At 33.3% G+C, this 21,936-nt stretch overlaps 1 protein-coding gene across 14 annotated transcripts in view; it reads left to right on the forward strand.

The window, feature by feature from the left end:
* The window catches only part of MBNL1 (muscleblind like splicing regulator 1), a 173,519-nt gene that overhangs the window by 145,428 nt on the left and 6,155 nt on the right, over nt 1-21,936 (forward strand). For 6 of the 14 annotated variants that reach the window (XM_011380848.2, XM_011380841.2, XM_011380838.2 and 3 more), the window contains 6 exons: nt 9,057-9,314; nt 10,472-10,525; nt 11,414-11,567; nt 18,106-18,141; nt 18,828-18,922; nt 21,825-21,899. In XM_011380848.2, the coding sequence (XP_011379150.1) occupies nt 9,057-9,314; nt 10,472-10,525; nt 11,414-11,567; nt 18,106-18,141; nt 18,828-18,922; nt 21,825-21,881 (654 nt within the window). In that variant the 3' untranslated portion in view covers nt 21,882-21,899. The remainder of the gene's footprint in view (nt 1-9,056; nt 9,315-10,471; nt 10,526-11,413; nt 11,568-18,105; nt 18,142-18,827; nt 18,923-21,824; nt 21,900-21,936) is intronic. The other 8 variants (XM_011380845.2, XM_023523767.1, XM_023523764.1 and 5 more) reach the window with 7 other exon arrangements.

Raw genomic sequence — 21,936 nt, forward strand, 5'->3', positions numbered from 1 at the left:
TAGCAGGAATTTATTTAATAAGCACCAATTTCTTGTTTAGTAAGTGTCATTGCATGCATTCCAGAAGAGCTCAGATTCTAGCATAGTTATAACTGCTACCACTTTTTTAATGGTCATAACAATAATTGGTATTTATTGGATATTTACTATCTACCAAGTACAGAGTCAGCCCTTCACATATACCACACATTTAATCCTCAAAACAATCTTATGTGGAAGATGCTGTCATTAATTCCATTTTACAGGGCAATAAATTTAGAGGCAAAAGGATGTGACATAATTTATTCAAAGCCACAAAGGTAGGCTGTTCCAGTGGAGTATGAACTCAACCCTATTTTTAAACACTGTATTATTATTCTCCCATCCTCATACAGCTGACAGTACAAAGAGGAAGCAGCAAATTTTGGCTTCTGTGTTTTCTTTAAATTTTATTTGTTTTAGGCTTATTTCTTACCTTTTATTAAACATTTTGGACAAAGCTACTAATTAAGAGATCACCATAAGTAGAACTCAGGAAGGACACTGAGACCTAGTTGCATGGCCTCTATGGACCAAGGACTCTGCTGTGTGCTAGAGAGATACACCCTGACGTGTGGGTGGTTTGTCATGGCAATTCTTGTTCATTAACTAACTAATGCTGTTTGAAGATAAATTAGGAGGAAATTTAAGTAATTTTAAATATTTAAAAATTATCAGATGCTCAACATGTGAATGGCCTCCCTCCACCCTCAACCTTTCTGGAGCAAACCTTGGATTCCTAATACATAATTGTTGATTGATTAATGAGAACCAAATAGGCAGTCTGAGATGAACGTTAGTGAATTAATTATTAATAGGAGATGATATTCAAATAGCTGAGAAAATCTCTATTTAAATCTCTCGAAAAGAATCTCTTAAAAAGGCTGAGCTGTGTGGTCAGAACTTTCTAAACTAACCCTCCCAGAGTTTTAGATAATCTGGAATTGGTTATATTTTGTATCGTGTTTAATTAAAGTGAAGATTTGTTGTTGGGCTTTATTTATTTTTTTTTTATGAGGAGCTACTTCGTGTATTTTGTCTGTCTTATGTGCTGCAGTCACAACAAATGGCTGCTGCTGCATTGACTGACATTTCCTTTTAACCTGAATTCCACTTATCTGAATGCCTCATGGTAGGGCAGCTTCCTATCTCATTCTTGTTAACTGGATCTGATCCAAAGTCACAGTTACAATCTGTTAGGATATTGCAGTGTGAAGCTAAAGGGCATGTCTTCCCGCACGGCACTTGTGATTTTAGACACTCCTATCTTCAGTTATTTCCTCTCACGCTAATTGCACTGCAGACCGGAGTCTAAAAGACATGGCAATAAGTACACACCCTTATTTACTAATTGGCCACATGTTTCTTTATCTAGGGTTTAATTCTATACTCTATTTTGTACTCCATTTTTTCTTCATGGAACTCTAAGTTTTTTAATATTGAGTTCCTTTTCAGGTGAAAAAATTTTAAATTGGTTAAAATGTTGGCCAATTTTTCTTGCCACTTCTTTCTCTCTTTTTGTTATAACTTGTTAGACAGTAAAAAAAATTTAATATCATAAATTATCAACCTTGTGGTTCTTATATAATTGCTTGCAAGGACTGATGTGTATTTACAGCACTCAGTATGATACTACAAAAAATGTTAAATTGGAAAATGGAAATCCATGGATTAGTGCTTAGTGATATTGTTAATTAGGTGAGTAAGCTTGGGTCAAGTTTCTCATATTCTCTGAGCTTCATATTCCATATATGAAATTAGGGGATTATACCAGATAATCTCTAAGATCACTTCCAGTTAGAAAATTCTAGGGACACTTAGGTCTTTTTGTTGCTTTTAATGTCACAAGCTTCTGAAAAGTTTATTTTAAAAAGTATGCATATATGTAAAACACACACGTTAGCTTTATATGAATATGTATATTATCCATTTTTTGTTGGATATTTTTTAAAATACTTTGTAGCCACATACTTCTTATACTGTAAAATTCAGTTTTCATGGTTTTCTCAAATGAGGAGCAAATGTCTTAAATTTGGGTCACAGTAGCTTTTAAAATTCCATTTTGTGACGTCGGGATGCTTTTCTGTAATTTCCAAGCAGCAGTTTATTTTTAATGATTATTTTTAAATATCATTAAAATCTTTAGGTACTAGAAAGGATTGAATTTTTTAGTCATATCTTTGCTTCATTTTGAAGAGTTAGTAATGAAGGAAACAATTCTTTGACTTATTGTCAAGAAAGACAATAATCTTTTATGGTGCAAAAATGATCCATGAATGCATTCATTTTTTCATTTATTCAGCAGTATCCAATGAACAACTATTGAACATCTTTAAGTAAAAAGTATTGTGAGGAATATATTTGAAATCTCTTAACTGCTGTTTTATCAATAACATGAAAAAGTCCACATCAGAATAGTGCCAATTTCATGAATGATGCCCAATAATTTGTTAAATGAATGAATAAGTGAGTCAGTCAGACGTTCAACCAGTTTATCAGTTAATCACAAAAATGTTTAGCATTTGTTAACATTCTCCTTTGGGAACATGTTTACATTTTGAGCATTCCAGCTATAAAATATGGCATTGTGTTCATGCCCCTTGTCCTAGAGCAATGGTTTTCAAGCTTTAATATGATTAGAATCATTGGGATGGTTGTTAAAAATTCAGGGCCTCATCTGCAAAGACTGAATCAGTAGATCTTCAGTGGGGCTCAGAAGCCTGTCTCAGGTCTGCCAGGCGATTTTAAGTGCAAGCACTTCAGCCAGAGAATGCCAGCATCTCTTAAGTCTCAGCTTTTCCTCATTTACCTGGTGTAGTTATTTGTGACTGAATTAAAAATTTGTCTTCTCCAATTCATTTACCATCCTACATTTTGTTAAGTTTGCTGAGAATACAGTGAATAACAATAAAATATTTTAGATAAACAGTGATGATTATTCAGGTAACCTCTATCACATAATAGTATTAGTCAAACAGTAAGCAAACCAATGGCCACATATTTTAGATGCTGATGAAGATAAAAGATTGCTATATGGTTAACAGTATCATTTTTCTATCAATAGTCTATATGAGAAAAACATGGAAAGTATTCCAGGAAAGGTAGACAATCCATTTGGCTTCTGATATCCTCAGAGTTTTTTGTTTTGTTTTGTTTTGTTTTAAAATAAATTATTTTTGTGCTGAAAGTTTTATTCTGTTGAAGTAATCATGACATGAGTTTCTAATTCAGGCTACTGGATACTGGATGCTTGTACTACTTATTGATACAGAAGAGTCTAGTGACTTATATTTTTTATATGACTAAAAATATGATACCTGTTGACTAAACAAAAAAGAGCATGTAAAGTTAAATGACGGTTAGAGTCACAGTGAAAGGCATGCCTAGATTGGGATTTCTATAAGAGTTTAATGGATTTGGCATGATCTATTAACTATAAAAGACATTCAATTAAAAAAAGATTAGAAAAGCAGATGCTTTTAATATAAGAAAGGCTTATTGATAGGATTATTTTAATATTGTATTTATGCAGAGGATATTTGGGTACTGTTTGTATGATACTTTAATTAGAAAATTAAAGTATCTAGACAATTACCAAGAAATCTTAAGTTTTGTGCGCACAGGTTTATATAGATTAAACATATTCTTAAAAATCTATAATAAGGTTTTAGAATACTTCTTTAAATTGTAATCATGCCCCCATTTAAAACATCTAATGTACTATGTCTCTGTCAGTCATTACTACTGTGAGTAGTTTGAGTTTTGTTTTGGAGATGACTAACAGTTGTAAAATTTTTTAAATAAGGTAATGGCTAATCTTAGCGTGGCCACTCATTTTTGCAATTCTTTCGGTAATGTCTTCATTCAAATTAAAGCTAAAATTTCCCTATCTTTGCAATTATTTAGAAAGAGTAATAGTAGTAACCATAGATTTGAGCATTTTGGCATATTGATGAGCTTCTTTCATAGTTGTTTGTATTTTCTTGTCCTGTTGGTTTGCACATTCATTCATAGTAATGAATAAATGAAAACCTGGCAATGGATTTAAGGGGAAATTTTCTTTAATTGGTCATTTCTATACATTTTTGATTTTTTAAATCACATGCTATCAAGTGACAAATTCTTAGGTATATCTTCTGTAGAAATATGCTTATGTTCTCTGGCTTGATGGAAAGGATGGATTCTACCTTTTAGATTTTGAAGAAAACTCCCATCTGATCTTAACAGAAATTCTCTGAGATAACTGAAATAGGTGTGTTTTTCTTCATTTTTTTAAAGAGGAAAAATGAGGTTCAGATAGACCAAATTTGTACAATTATTAGATAATGGACTGAAACTAAATATCATGTCACTACACATTTATCTTGGAAATTTAATTGTACAGTCAATTAACTAAGATCATTTCCCCCAGTCACCTGAATTTTAAAATATGGAGATTTTAATCCTTTTGAATTGAAAATACATATAACTTCTTTGCCTTACATTGTATACTCATGACTAGTAATGCTGTGGATACTTTGATGAAATCATTGATTATCCAGTATTACTTTTTTAAAGAGTTGCGTTAGCTCAAGCTTACTAGGAAATAAAATGCATGATACTTATTGTCGAACAACAGATATGCCTATGTCTTTGAATAAGTTCCTAAATATTGGTCATCAGGTTTAATTTGACTTCCCAAAATAGTAAAATAAACTGAGTCCTTGTGTCCTGTTATAATTAGCTCTCCATTCCTGCTTTTGGATGCTGTTCTTTAAAGATGACTAAGTTAAATATGGTGAGCTCAAAGCATAGTACTTAAAGAGAGGTCTCCTTAAAGAGCATGAAAATGGCTGTCCAGTTTTGAATAAGTTCAAACATTGACATTAACTTTCCTAGAATTCCAATGCCTTAACTTACAGAGCATTGCCGAATTTAATACTACTTATAAAACCTATTATTATTTTGACCAGTTTGAAATATGCTTGTGATGTTTATAAAAAATTAGAGCTCAAATAAGACAACTGTCTAGTTTAACCAGATGTGTATGGTGAGTTTTACACTGACTATACGTTTTCTTGTTCAGTAGTTATGACTCCATAGTTGGCTAAGTGTTAAGAACTAGAATGCACAGTTTCTGATTCTGAATTCTGTCCTCTTTCTGCTGTATCACTGCTATGTAGTTAATAAAAGACGCTTTATATATAATTAATTCACATTTCTTTGGGACTTTTTTGAATAATTTTTTTCTTTTGATTATGTTTTATTCCATAGATATTTTTCTGGAAATGGAATGTAGTACTTAAGTATTTCAGTGAATATCTTCATTGAAATAATGGTTTTTACTCTAAAAGCAACCTCTTATCCATTTTTTATGGAAGTATATAAAACTTACCTAATTTACATAACAAATCCTGCTTTAATACTTAGAGAGTAAAAGACTCAGACATTTTTCTTGATTGAAACATATGTTTAGCTAAAGGGATAGAATTATTCTAAGAATAGATTTGAAAACCACTTATCAGGCTATAAAAAGTACTTATATTTTTTGATCCACTAATGCCATTTCTGTGCATTTATGCTTAGAAAATGATCAGAAAATTCCAATAATCATGAATATATTCTTTGCAATATTTTTGGTATTTGAGAATATTGGAAATGATCTCGATGTTCTCTGAAAGAGTTACCTCTAGCATATACGTTTATATGAAGGAATTTGATGCAGCCATCAAAAATGATCACTCTGGACACTAAATAAAATATAAAGTGCTGATGCTACACTGTTGAACAAAAACAGGTCACCAAGTAGTAGCTGCACTATAACTATTTGAAATATGTGTTCATGCAGAAGACTGGATGAGACTAGAAAAAAAAAAACATAATATTGTTAGGATTTTCAGATTTAATTTTACCTTCAGTGTTCCAAATTCTCTGTGTGGTAAATTGTACAATTTCTTATCTTGATTTAAATTATAAAATCAAATTTGTTGGCATTTCATTTGTCAGTTATAATTTGCTAATATAATACTACATCTAAGAGATTTCTTTTGGGGATCTGCATAGTCTAAAGTTTTCTCGTTGATTGGAGAAACCAGGCCAAACTCATATTCAGTAATCAAAATAGATTGGAAGGGATAGTTCCTGTTTTACAGATGATGATTTTTTTAGAGAAAAATGTGTTTTAAAAGCTTTGGGAAGTTTCTTCTGTTCAGGTAGGTACCAGCAATTCAGACATACAGTGCTTGCAAACTTCTCCAGCCCCTCTGGCCTGTAGCTCTCACCAGTATAAATTTTCACAAGAGATTTTCTATTTCTTCTTTAGTTTTTTCAAAGACAAGGATAGTGGGAGAAAAGCTATTTTCAGTGTACTTCTTTTCCATTTCTCACGTTAGAAGAAACCTTAAGCTGCAAAAAAAAAAAAAGAAAAAAAAAGGAAAGAAAGAAAAAGAAAAAAGAAAGAAAGGAAGAAACAAAGAAAAGAAACAATCAAAAATGTGTACCTTAATATAAAAGCAGTTGACTAAATTCTTTGAACCTCACAAAAGGCTAGCTTTAGAACAAATGCTAAGTTAATTGTCAGTTATCTGCTTAAATATTTTTAGACTTCTTCCTAAATATATCCCACAAGACAGTAAAGAGTATGAAATTGTAATAAACCATTACAATAAACAATAAACAATACTGCATATTTACCATATACAATAAATAAGCCTATACAATAAATAAATAAAGCTACACAAACTGCACATGCATGCCTAAAGCAAATGGAGAGGCATGAAAAGATATCTTAGAATGACCATTTTTATATAACCTGAATTTAAGTTCACATCGCTGAAAATAAAAAGAATGTTAAAATAGAGAAGAAATAAAAAGTCAAAACCAGCCCAACACTCAAGTTATTTTTTGTGGGGAATGATGCTCAAATTTCTGGCACCAGCACTGGCATAATTGGTTTTGGAAAACAGCAAATCTTTGATTTTAATAGTTATTAAAGACCCTACAAATAGACTCCCTTTAGATAGTTCCTGTCAGTGTGGCAAAGAGTAAGATAAATTGAAAAATAGAGTGTTAGTTCACCTGCTGCCAGTTTCTTTGTAAGAGTATTCGAGAAAGCACAGATTACTGAAGAGCTAACAGCAGTAGTGCGAGATGGCATATAATTTCCTATAGGACGAGGCTGCAGTGACAGATTTGCTTAAATAGAAAAGGAGCCTTTTTGTTTGTTGTAGTATCAATATAGCATAAATTTCATATACATACATGAAAAGTTTTTAATTTTATTTAAGTGTATCTGTTTTTCTGTCTATGTTGATGAGCCTGATGTATAAGGGTTTGTTAGGGACTAGAGATTTGTGGTTTAGAACGTTCCTCAGCTGATTCTGGTATTCAGCCAGAGTAGAGGACAATATTTCTGGATGGCAGCTTAATCATTTTTGATTTTTGGTTATCCTTGTTTTCTTTTGTTCAAGAAGATAAATGCAATGGAAAAAATAAGGTCATTTGTAATTTCCTCACTCATTTTTGTATTCTTCATCTTTCTCAGAGCAACTGCACATAGTAGTTATTCAATAATTTTTTTTAAATTAAAGTGAATGAGGTGACGAATGGAGTTGGCTGTTGGTATGTCTGTAAATTACAAAACTGTAGCTAGTCTGAGGTTTCCAAGTAGTGCAAGATGTCATTTGTAATATTCTTTTTAAGAGAGAGCATGCTACAAAATTATACAGTCTTTCTTAAAGGAGGCACTTTTAGTAATACGATGTGAATATAATAGAGAAAACACCATTAAAATGTGATCATTTTATGTACACAAATCCAAGAAAACCATTGCTTTTTAAATAGCAGGATTCCCCTTTCTCTTTCTCGCTGAACTCCAAAATAAAGTGCTCGGGATCTTTATTTGCTCAGTTTGTGAAAAGCTACGTGAAAAATAAAAGCCGTTTCTTTGAAGTCTGAAGTAGGAACATGAAAATATTAAAAGGCCATTTCATGTTTTAGATGGCCCTCTTGTGGTAAAAAGGTCAAACTATCACAATTGAAAACAGTTCTGAAAATCTGATATGAGCAGGACCATGACAAACTTTAAGAGTAAGAGTCAAAATTGATCAGATGAATGTGAAATAATCTATTTTCACCTTTTCTCCCATGGTCTCCATGACAAAATTAATAGATATAAAACAAGTAGAAAATAACAATAGTGAATCTTTTCCCAAGTAAATCTCTAATGATTAAAAAAAAAAAAAAAGCTCCTGAAAGCATTTTATTAAAAAGCTATCAAATTATACTTTTCACACCTTCACTTAGAAATAACTTCAGATTAGCACAAAGTTGCAAAAATAGAACCAAGAGTTCCTACCTATTCCTTACCCAGCTTACCTAAATATTAACATTTCACGTAACCATAGTCATTTATAAAACCAGAAAATTAGCATTGATATACTGCTGTTAACCAACCTACAGAGCTTACTCAAATTTCACCATTTGTCTTATCAACTTTCTTGCTTTGACAGCAGAATCGTCGGGTCTGTGATGGTGCCTCAGTTTGTCTTCTGTGACCTTGACACTTTGGAAGGGTACTACTGATCAGTTCTTTTGCAAAACATCCTTCCATTTCAGTTTGTCTGATGTTTCCTCATGATTAAATTCAAGTTACACATTCTCAGGAATAATACAACTAAAGCGATGTGCCCTTTTTTCCAGTGCATCATAAAAATAGGTACACGATGTCATTATGTCTTATACTGGTGATGATGACTTTGTTTGCTAGGTTAAAATGGTATCTGCCAGATTTCTTCACTGTAAAGTTGCCGTTTTTCCCTTGGTAATTAATAAATATATCAACACAGTTTCAGATTAGCTGTTTTACCATAATTAATATCACAAATGCATTTTCTTGCTCATGAACTTTTCACTGAAATGGAGTTATAATTTATAAACTGAAGTAGGAAATTTTCAAAATATGTCATGCTTTGTTTCCAATCTTGCCCTTTAAGTGAAAATCTTCAGAAGGCTCCTACTTGTCCATGTTGACTGACCCCATGCACTTAATGACCTTATAGGTGTGTCGAGAGTACCAGCGTGGCAATTGCAACAGAGGAGAAAACGATTGTCGGTTCGCTCATCCTGCTGACAGCACAATGATTGACACCAATGACAACACAGTCACCGTGTGTATGGATTACATCAAAGGGAGATGCTCTCGGGAAAAGTGCAAATACTTTCATCCTCCCGCACATCTGCAAGCCAAGATCAAGGCTGCCCAATACCAGGTCAACCAGGCTGCAGCAGCACAGGCTGCAGCCACTGCAGCTGCCATGGTGAGTAGAGACATCAGCTTTCTCCTTGTTAGCAGTCAAAAAAGCAAAGTGAACAAGTATTTCTGACTACAAGCTCTTCATTTATTAACTTTTTTTTTTTTTTTTTGCTGAAGATATGTTTGTTCAGGTATCCCAGACAATACATAATGAAGTTACCATTCACAGAAGTGAGGGTAACTCCTCAAATGGTTCAGATTGCTTCTACCTTTGGCCTAACTCTTAATATTCTGTCTTATTCTGGATGTAGGAATTCTGAAATTTCTGCTTTTTAAAGGACACCTGTCTCCTTTTCAATTTAACGACATTGCCATTTTCGGTTCTTTTATTTCTGTGTGTCATCTAATCAGCCCTTGTTTTCCTTCGGTGTGCTCTTTTGCACATCAAGGCTCTTCTCTACATATATCTTGCTTTTAACAGTAACATAATCTGAAACTATTTAGGAGAATTGCTTCAACAAAATTGTTTTTAGAATTAAAACAAGATTTTAAACAGTATGCTATCTAGATTGTCTTAAATAATATTATGGCATAAATATAATTGTAAAACAAGAGAAGCTTGACTATGCCATTATCTAGAAAGGAGAAAGATCTCAATATTCAAGGAGTTAGAAATTGGAACATTTAGAATAGATGCTAAACTATAGTCTAAAGGTAAATTTTAATGTGATCTAGTAGCTGATTTTAATGAGTCCATTCTTTGTTCTTTGCTTAGCTGTTTTAATGTTGTCCTTTTTTATATAAATATGACTTAATCATTAAAATATTCTTTAAAAAACACTGGTATTTCATAGCACAGTACAATAATCATGAGAGAGGTCTTTTCTGTGTTTGTTTATGGATACTTGAGCAAAAATACAGAAGGCTGACTCTCCTCTCTTCCTTTCACTCTTTTTTTTTCTGTTAGAGTATCTCGTTTGTAATTAACTACAAAGAGGAGTTATCCTCCCAATAACAACTCAGTAGTGCCTTTATTGTGCATGCTTAGTCTTGTTATTCGTTGTATATGGCATTCCGATGATTTGTTTTTTTATTTGTTTTTTCTCACCTACCCAAAAATGCACTGCTGCCCCCATGATGCACCTCTGCTTGCTGTTTATGTTAATGCGCTTGAACCCCACTGGCCCATTGCCATCATGTGCTCGCTGCCTGCTAATTAAGACTCAGTCGGCTGTCAAATCACTGAAGCGACCCCTCGAGGCAACCTTTGACCTGGTACTATGACCTTTCACCTTTTAGCTTGGCATGTAGCTTTGTTGTAGATACAAGTTTTTGTTTTTTTTTTTTAAATCAATTTTAAAATATATTTATTCCTTTTTTTGGTTGTAAAGTTGTAAAGTACAATGAAAAACTGAGTGTGGTTTCCTGACAGAATTAGTGGAAAGACTATAAGTACCTGGACAGATATCATACAATGAACGATTCTAAAAGCCCAGCAGCCCACATTCAGTTTAACTGCATTGTAGAACGTTCTAATGAGATACTTTAAAGACATGAAAAATGTATTTTTGACTGTATATTTATGTACCTATTTGGTTAGCATGGCTTTAGTGATAGAATTATTTACTTTTTTAATATTTATAGTTCAGTGTTTAAGAAAAAAAACTTGCATGTTCTGGGACATTTGCATGTCTAGGTAGATCTGGGGGAGGAACAGAGTGGGATTCGTTTTTATTTTACCTGTTTCAATCACTCTGTACAATTAACTATTAACATTGCTTATACTTGTCGATCCTCATGGAGCTCACAGTGCAGCTTTTCTTCTTTTCCCAAATCAGTGGCTTCTCCGAGAAAGCCTGAAGCATTATGGGACTTAAAACACTTTAACCCATTGTAACATGCTCTTGTACTAGTGGGTTTTTTGTTTTTGTTTTTGTTTTTGTTTTTTGGGTTTTTTTGGACAAAAATAATGCTTCCTTTAAAGCTTTTATCTTGCCTTTGTTTTAAAAATTTGTTTGTTTATTAGATTTTCCCCAACGGGTAGTTAAGTGCTCTGCTGCTTGCTTGCTCATGCTTCCTAACAATTTTAGCCTTCAACTGATTTTTCTTTTTTCTTTTTCTCTTTTTACTGGTATTTGTTTTTTATACTCGTTCACTAAACAGGGAATTCCTCAAGCTGTACTTCCCCCATTACCAAAGAGGCCTGCTCTTGAAAAAACCAACGGTGCCACCGCAGTCTTTAACACTGGTATTTTCCAATACCAACAGGCTCTAGCCAACATGCAGTTACAACAGCATACAGCGTTTCTCCCACCAGGTAAGAGGTTTGCGTTTGCTAATAAATGAACCTGGCGATCCACATAGAGTCCTACTGGTAGAGCAGATAAACCAGCTACGCCCCCCCAGTTTGTTGTTAGTCATAAATAAGGAGGAAGGAAGGTAAGGTGGTCAACAATGGAAACTTATCTAAGGTATCTCATATGATTTTCCTCAAAAACTAAGAATTTTAGCTTAATGAAACATGGATTAAAATCAGTGATGTTTTATACATTTTTTTTGTTTGTATAATTTAGAATCGAAATAGAGTTCTCGTCTTTTTATTTTCTTTCCTCAACACTGTTATATGTCTGTCGAGCTACTTTATGACACTTTCCTGCTGTAAGACCCTTTTGCCTTCATAATTCCATAGAGTTAATTTGAATGATGTGAAATGACATCTTCAGTTTTTATTTTTATTTTTCAACCTTTTTGTTTTCAAGGTGGAAAATAAAAAACTGAGCCTCTGTTCTAGAGCTCTTAAAAAGTGCCCTTATGGGTACCACTCAGTGCATTGATTAAAATCATTATTGCTCCTAAGCTAATATTGAAATAGCCCTAAATGTCCAGTGAAGTTTATATTTATTATTGAGTTATGCATTTGTGGTTTCATTTGATTTCAACCTAGTCACATAAACATGCCCTAGAACTAGCCACAAGGGTACAAACATGTTAAAGCATAAACTAATCAGTTATTTAATTACCTGGAAATTTATTTTAATTCACTCTTCATTTACTTCATGAAATACATATTAAAATCCTTATAATCTGAAAGTCAACTAACCAGAAACTAATCCTATTTTCCTCTTTACCTCTTAACGTTTCCTTTAAAACTTACCATGGCTTCTGAGATTTATTTAATAAAATAATTTTATTACTTCAATGAATAAATTTTTGACTGGGTATGTCTGCCAAAGACCCAAACCCATTAGTATATTGACAGTATCGACAGCGTGTTAGGCTCCTAATTCCGTGAGGGAATGTGATCATTTAGTTTTGAATAATGAAGAAAAAATAAATTACATTCACATTAGTTTGTACTGCTAAGCATAACTTTGTATACAGTGCATTTTTGGAAACTGGTCATTCATATCTAGAATATGTAGTAGCATTTTGTGAACTAGAATATTCCATTAATTGAAATAGCTGATATCTTAGGCACCATGGGTAAAATGATATTTGTATTCATAAAATAGTATCTATCAAATTGCAGCTTGTCATTTTTGAATTAAAATGAAATCATCTATAGGGTATTTTTTGCATTCATAATTAAAAGTCATGTTTATATTTTATGATATTAAAACATTTTTCTCAACATACATAATTTTCCAGAGATTTCCAGAAATTAATCTTTTTGCTCTTACAAAACTTGCCTTGCCCCTAAGTCTATGGTGTCTACAGCCAATAATCCATCAATTTTTCTATATAGTCAGATCACTAGACAGAGTTTCAAGGAATTACAGATAACTACCATAATCTTTTTGAAGAAATTAAAAATTATTTTGGCAGTGCATTTCATTGAATAAAACATTTACATTAGAAATGATAGTTTCTCATTTAAAATCTAAAGATAAAAACAAATCTTCTTCCATATATTTAAAGAAACCTAAAATAATCTGTATTATCAAAAGGATGTTGCACTAGTTTCTCCAACAATATTCACATCACTAGAGACTTTTCTGAATAAGCATAATCATTAATTGCATGATTTGTATGGCCCTTATTTATGACAGCAGTCTTTCCCTAGGAATGCTTTTTGTCTGTGGATAGGGCAGAGCAAAAAAAGATCAAGTCAGAGAAAAACGATAAATACATTTATAAATCAGAATCATGTTTATCCCTGTTCTACAAAATACGCATTGTTGATTTAAATAAAATCTGCCACAATATATTAAAACATGCTGAAAAATTCAAGATATATTTGCATTTTTATGAATTTTGTATGAGATATTTTGTTCTTGATATTTATAATCAATGGGATATAAAATTGTAATAGTAAAATAAAACAACATGTATTCGTAACCCAGTTTTAAAGGGCTTAAGCTGCTGGTTAACCTTTATTAGTCTCATAATCAGAAATAGATACTGCCTCCATCATTCTTTAAAAATATTTGTGTTATTTGTGATATGTGCCTGTGTGCATAAAAATTGGCCCTATGACTTTTAAAGGTTAGAATGGATAGATAGCCCATCTCTACTTCTGCCAAATTTCCTGGTCAGACAGCTAGAAAGGAGAGAAATCTAAGGCAGACAATGTAAATGCAAATGCCTCAGAGGCCAGACAGGAAACATAAACAAGTGAAGCAAGAAATAAATTGAGAACCGTGGGGTCCGGCAGTTACTGGGGAGCACAGGCCCAGTCTAAAAAGGACAGTCAGCATTGAGGCATAGCCTTTCATTGCCCCAGAGGAATATGTGCCTGGCAGGTTGTACCTGTTGTACACTGCACGCCCTTTGTGGCTCCACTGACTTTAAAGTTTATCTGAACAAGAGATGGTTGTACAAATCTGCACAACCTAATGCAGTGGCCCTGATGCCCAGTGTTGCCACATCTTATGATTTGTTTCCAGATACTCTGGACATTTGGATGCTTTATATGTGAAATCTCCCAATTTTTAAATTTTGTCAACTAATTCAATTTTTTAAAATACCCCTTGAGATATATAGGAAATTCATCCTACCACAAATTCAAATGTAATCTCATATATAATACTTGGGGGAAAGGGAAGTTCATTTTCCAAAGTCTAGATTATTCTGCAGACATACAGAAGAATTATATGATCAGAGCAACCAGTGAAGTATGGTTGGCTAAATCCTTAGAGTAGGTGACGATGTATACAGACTAGGTCGCTGGCAAAAGATCAGGGTTTAGTGGCAAGCCAGTCAGCTAATTTAAGAAAAGCTGTATACCGTAGCTTTTAAGAACAAAATTGGAGTTATGTAGCATCTACCCATCTATCCATCATCTACGCATCTATTCATTCTTCCAAACATCTATGCTTCACTCTCTCCCTCCCTTCTTCTCTCCTTCCTTCTATTCTTAACTGTCTTCCATCCACCAGCCCAAAAACGTACCCATCCATCCATCTATCTATCTATCTATTCATTCAATCAGCAAACACTTATTGTATGCCACATAGCGTCCCACTATTTACACTAGGGATTGCAAACTTAAGACCCAAGGGATAAATCTAGAATCTAGAAATATTTGTCTAAGAATGTATAAATAAAAACAAAATGCAAATAATTTAAAATTGTACATACTCTCTCTAGTTCCAAGTCCCATAATTCCCTATTGCCTAGGCTAAATTATTTCACACATTTTGTTCAAAAGAGCCCATTTCATTGAAAGCCTGCTCGCTGCCTGCAGGGCTGTAGTGAACGAACAGACTACGTGCCTAACTACATGTGGACCCTGCAGACCGCCTTCCTCCTCAGAGTCTTGAATTTTTCTCTCTGCTCTCCCTCACCATTTTTGTCTACCTGCCATCTTCAGAACCACACCTCTGTTCTCTTCTCCAAGCATATTGCCTTCAATCAGTGTAGGTTTATGATTTAAAAAAATCTAAAAATAAGTTTGTTTCAAGCAACTTAAGCTTTGGCTTGCATTGCAGATCTACCAGATAAAAGGAAAGAAAAGTCTGGGAAACTTTCTTGGCGGGGGAGGGGAAGAGAGTTTCAAGAGTTTGGGGTTGTTTTTACAGAAAGAAAATAAAACAAAGATTTTCACTTTTATTATAAGTAACAAAATTAATACAGACAGTTTCCTTGAAATTTAGCATGATTATAAATCAGGCTTGGAAATTTAAATCCAGCTCTACCTCAAATTATAATCACTCTATACATTGGTATTTTTCTGTCTGTAAAGTAGAGATAATAATGATAATTATTTTATAGGGTTATGTTTAAATGATAGCACGTTCTCTTAAAGCACTTTTATAGTCAGGTCTAAGAGTTTAGAATAATGCCTAAAACATAGTAAGCACTAAGTTTTATTTGTTACTTCTTGAATTTAATAGTGCAATAGAATAGAATTTAATAGATTTAGTAGAAACAGGAATAAGTTATATGAAGCTGTGGCTCTTTGAATATCAATTTTGAGAATATTTCAATTGATTATAAACTTCTAGTTCTAGAAGATATAAATTATTTTTAGAAGACCTTGTCAGTTTTATAATTCTTATCATAATATACCTAAGTAGGCTTTAATTATCACATCTAGATTCGAACCTCCAACCAAATCTCTATTATAATTCTTTTTCTTCTACTTCTTTCTCTTCTCTCTTTGAAGTAATTTTAACTGTGCCGACATCTCATTTGTAAATTTTTTGCATTATTTTTCCTACATTTTCAGATAGATTGATTAAAAAATTTAATTTAAAAAGTCATGTCATTAAAGTAATGCATTTTTCAGAAACATATTATTCTGCTATGCAAATATCATCATAGGGAAAATTTGAAATTAGCAAATACATTCACTTAAATTTGGCCTCATGCTGAAAATTGAGGAAAAAAAATTAATTGGCTACTCATGCATCATTATTAATAAATCAGCCCATTTGATGTAAAGATGGATATTCTGGTCATTTCAAAAGTGATTTTTGTTTTTGGTAAGTGGGTCCTACAGCATTATGTCTTTATATTTGTAAGTTATTGCACCCTGGCTAGTATTTTCATTGCTGCCTTATGTTTATTTGCCGCAAATCCTTCTCCAAACTGTGTGCATTGGTTATAATGGTAATGAGGAAGATAACTCAAACTGAAATTCAAATCATAAAAGCTTCAGGGCTTTAGAGAGATAGGGTAAGTTTGATTCATTTTCAGCATGTGCAGGCTTAATTATGCATGGGATGAAATATAATAGGCAAATTGCAGCATAATAATAAATAATTAATTTAAAACATATAACCTGTACAATATTTTAATTGGCTTTAATATTCCCAAAATATCACGTTATTGTTTTTCATTCACCTTTTCATCCTCTCTTTCTCAGTCCTCCTGCCCTACCATTAGAGGATAATGATTTCACGAGATCTAGATCCAGTATTACAGTATTCATTTTGGCTTGCTCTACTGTCTCAAATTAACGTCTCTGTTATTACTGGTTTGTTTTTGTTGTCTTTCACATGTCTTTGACTCGGAAGTTGTAGCAAATGATAGAGATTTTCAAGTGTCGTAAATAACGCTGTAATGGTACTCCACCTGAGAGGATGTTGCCTTAGCTCCATTACCGAGTTTAATCACTGATTATTGTATCACAGTCTAATTGTGATAACAGACTAATTGCAGCTGTTACAGGGATGCTAGTTAAGTAATCTGGGGTTCTCAATAGCAGCTTTGTTTTGTAGGGCCATCTCTGACAAGACTCAATTGGCAGATATTTTTCTAACAAATGTTCATCCCAGAAGCTGCTAGTATTTAAATAGGATGTGCCAAGATTTAGATAGAAGTATAAAATCATTTGATATTTTAAAATCTAGAAGTCTAAAATAATCTCATAGAAAGAACAGTGGTTCTGTATGTAGGAAAGTACCCTATTTTGGTAAAATAAATTAGATTTTTCAATGTGTATGTGTCAAAGAGAACAGGGACTACATATGTAATATTAATTTAACATTATGGTTGAGCAACTGTGAACATCAGTGCTAACACCCCAAATGTGATATATGTGTCTTCATTTTCTCCCATTCAGGTTTTTTTAAGTCAATTACCAATTTTTTTGTGTTTGAAATTTTGTAGAATATTTGCTATTCCAAGAAGTCCTGAGAATCTAAACCAGCAATGAAAATCAGTTTGTTTTTTCAGATACCTACTAAGTAAACCAATTCGAAAGATGAGAAAATATATCCCCTCTAAATATTCTTCCTACATTTAAATTCCAAGCTAAGGCAGTGCAGAAGTTTCACTTTCTCTTTATGCATAATTTATTGCTTGGTATCCCTCCAAATAAAATTCTTGTATGAATGATCACAACCTCTTCCATGTCTGTGTGATTGCTGCTACAATGAACAGGAAAATAAAACCAAGGGAAAGAAAATGAATGTTTTGGTTTCATTACATTGTTAAGTCAGTTTTGTGCATTGAATTACTTAGCATTTTAATAATAAATAATATTTCTAATTATCTAACTCATGCTCAATATAAAGAAAACATTAACACATTCATATGTTAAAGTCAGAAATAGCAAAGTTGCCAGATGGCTAGTAACCAGATTAAAACAAAATTACAGTATTAGTTTTAAAAGAATTAGGCAGGTTTAAATTTTTTTCCAAAAGACTTTTATTTATAGGCAGCAGTTAGGAGAAACAAAGTATACCAGCACACAGTTAAACTGGCTTTTATTCTTCACTTGAGACTAGTTCTAATTGATCACTGTGCTATTGTATGATTTGATTGTGCTGACAGTTACATGCCACTGTTCCCATAATAACAATTTTTCTTCTTTGTTCAAATGAATTTCCTAATTACACGTGTGATGGGATGTTTTAATTCTTTTCCCTTTTCAAATCCACCTTCCTGTTGCAATGCATGATGGGCAGGCTCAATATTGTGCATGACACCCGCTACAAGTGTTGGTAGGTGCCAGCTTTGTTTCTTGATTATCTTAAATCTATGGTGCACCTCACAGCCCCTCAAAATCCACTGCTAAGTTTAACTTATATCTATTGGGCAAGTCCATTTCCCTTTTACTAACACCTGTCAATTAAATGTCATTTCTATTTAATTGACATGGACTCACATAAATGTTTTCTTTACACACAAGTTTCCTTTAGTCACCTTTGGTGGATTTTGATTGGACTATGAGTTCTGGTGTGTAAAAAAAAAAAATCTATTGTAAAAGTAATACATTGTGTATTTTTATAACAGTAAATAAGAAAAATTACTTTCATTCAAACAGATAACTGTATATATGAAGTAAATACCTGTATTTTGACTTAGATTTTGAATGTCTGACTATGAACACTATATAAAATTCTTGTTTTTGACTTAGCAATTAAGCCTGTTTGTGTCAATTTTCTTGATTTGATGGTAACAAGCTTTTTTTCCCCTTTTTTTTCTCTTTCATCTCCCTTCCCCTTCTCTCCTTGGAATGTTGTCCTGCTTTGCGCTGTGATTGCATGTCACTCGCTGGTGATGATGTCCCGTCACATGGCTTATTGCTGTGATAAATACCATGCCCAATTATCTCCTCCATGTTGCCATGGTTTCCATATTGCTACACTCTTCTGTATGTTTGCTTATATGATTTTCCCTCCGAAAGTTCCCATGGTGCACGGTGCTACGCCAGCCACTGTGTCCGCAGCAACAACATCTGCCACAAGTGTTCCCTTCGCTGCAACAGCCACAGCCAACCAGGTTTGCTAATTTACAGCTTTGTTTCTTAAAAACCAACTCTAATAGGGCTCAATCCAACAGCCCTTACGCACATGGATTCCCCATTGAGGTCAGTGGGAATCGTGTGTACGTGAGGGCTATAATGGGTGTTTAATAGCATGGGGTTTCAAAGATACCTCTTGTTGGCCTACACATTCTCTCTATGATGAGCAGTAGAATGCTTTTTTGCCATTTATAAGTGCTCCAAAGTTGTCGCAGCTCCATTTCTAAAGCTACTAAAATGATATTTACACAAGCAATTCTCATTTGGTCTCAACCAATCCTGCAGGTTATTTTGACCAATCAAAAATGTAGGTAATTTTAAGGTTTTCATTATACCGTTTGGTATATATATAATTTCTCAATTCTTGCCTCAATTCTTAATAAAAAGCAAAATATTTAAATGTGTAACATATGCCACAAATGACCACTCTTGTAAATAGTTTGTTATAAATTTATTATAGTTTTATTTGTTCGATAAGCAGATTGTATATTCAAAATAAATTAAATTCGTGTCCAAGTTTTGATTCTCAATGCTTTAAGTTAAAAAAAAAAAATCCTAAGTGCTTTTATTTCTATAATTACCCAGCATAAATGTTGGGGAGTTATAAAGGGGAAAAAAAAAAAGACATCAAATATGGTAAATTGAGTCATTCTGTGTCCAATAAAAGTTTATAGAGTAACAATTACACAGGTTACTTTTAAGTAAAAGGGATCTGTTTCAGAAATTTAAATTTTATGATGTACAAGAATGACTTGAAAAATTGACATTGATTCATCGAGCAGTTTCTGATCCTATTTAAAGTTATGTTCTAAAAAATACTGGTTGAATTAAAGTCAAATTTATGTAAAGTAGATTTTGGCTTGAATATACAAATATGTTTGTTATGAAAGTGAAGTTGAATAGGGTTAATAGCATATGAAAAAATTTAGAGCCAAATCAAATTTTAGATAACCCACAGACTGAGGTAAAATGTAGCCAAATGAATCTCAAAAGAACTAGTATCATATGAGAATCAACATGTGGCCCCTTGGGCAGAGAAGACCAATTAAGTGCCATCTAAATTTGTAGTTATTGCTGTGAGGAGTAGCCACCCTTGTTTCTGTAATACACCATGTACTGTTGAAGAAGAACTGTAAGTTATTAGTATAGCCATTAAAAATATTCAAAAGCAGTGTGCCAAAGGAATGTATCTTAAAGTTTCAAGCAAGCTTTAAACATGTCTTGGCAAAGATCATTAGTTTTTCTGAAATTTGTCAAAATAGCCCTGGATTTATGTTAACACATCAGACTCATTTACAAGAATGCTAGATTGTGCATATGTGGCATGTTAGTAAGTAATAATCAATGGTAGAAATTTCTTAATTGATTCAATGCAATCCATTTATGTTGTAGGTCAGTGATGCTGAACTCTCTTGTGTGTACCATGTATGACTGTAGAATTGCTGGTGTAAGCAGAACTATAGCAAAGCAAATTTCAACATGCCCTTGGCCACCTGGATTGTAGGGGACACTTTACTTTTTGCATTGTGCTGTGACCATTTCATGCATAATCTTGGATCTTCATACTGTTTTACAACCAAAAGAAAGAAAAGGGAATGGATATATATATACACACATATATTATATCTACATATACATACATATGTATATGCCTACAGTACATTAGCGATGCTGGAAATAGCTGATGCCACAAAATGCAGCCTGCATGCATGCAGAAGTTTATAGCTGGCCCTTCATCTGCATCGATTGGTGGTGTTGAAGGTCCTTGGTATGTTTCGACAGCCCCATCCTTGATGCTTCTACACAGTTGGGTGCAACATCCTGTCCTGCAGCAGCAGGAAAAATGGTATGAGAAGCTTCATTATGCTTGGAGCACATTTTCGTGCCATTTGCCAATGCTGTAAAATTGTGTAAAGATGTCAACTGAGAAATGGAAATAAAATAGAAACATATTAATTTACACTCCAGACTGTGGATTGTACTATGTTGAATTAGTCTAGGATATCTAAATTGAAACAACAACAATGACAAAATGCCTTTATGTTTGTGATTTCACTCTTCCCCCATCAACCTTGCTGAAATGGGGTTAGTGCCATATTATAGATGAAGTAACTTAAGCATAAGTAATTAAATGCTCTGCTCAAGGTTGCACAGTCAGGAAATGGATTATTAGTGCTAGAACCTGTGAGTTCAGCCCTCTGATGGCCTTAATCTATCGTGCTGCCTCTCTAGGTTAGCAGCCATAATTCTGGTGGGCTGGAGGCGACTCGGGCTACAAATTGGCAGTTCTTGACTTTGGGGACTATAATTCTCTCGCCCACTTGAAATACAATAAGTTGTGCAATCAGGATTCAGAAATAGGTTGCGACGTAAATTTATGCTCTTACCCCGTTTTTTTTTTAAATACTCCTCTATAATTCCTACCTGGTATTTTGAATTGGGAAACAAGAGTTAGACACCATAAGTTGAACAAAAAATGTTAAAAATTGGTTGCACAAAAATAGGCATGACATTTCCTATTTTGATTTCTAGATTACCGAATAACCGAAACCACAGAGTGTGTGTGTGTGTGCGTGTGTGTGTGTAGGCCAACAAAAAGGGCTTCTTTCAATTACTGCTCTGCATGAAATTTTGATAGTTTTACTTCTCTTCCTAAAAACCAATAACATTTATAGAATAGTAATTAACACAAAGATTAAAAAATGAGTTGCTACTTTGGCATTAAGTTTACATTAACTTACTATTACGTTGACCAGATAAGGACTATCACCTCACAGCTGAATTTCACTTTTCTTAAAAAATTTAATATTAAAATGTTTTCATCTTTTGGTTGTTGGCTTGCTTGCATGGTCATTCATTAAATAATTTTTTATTTGCTAGATACCCATAATATCTGCCGAACATCTGACTAGCCACAAGTATGTTACCCAGATGTAGAATTGTCATCACTAAACAGTAAGTTTATTATGTAATACATAGTATATATTCGTGG

The sequence above is a fragment of the Pteropus vampyrus genome, unplaced genomic scaffold (genome assembly GCF_000151845.1).
Source record: "Pteropus vampyrus isolate Shadow unplaced genomic scaffold, Pvam_2.0 Scaffold408, whole genome shotgun sequence".
In the NCBI taxonomy this organism is placed as follows: domain Eukaryota; kingdom Metazoa; phylum Chordata; class Mammalia; order Chiroptera; family Pteropodidae; genus Pteropus; species Pteropus vampyrus.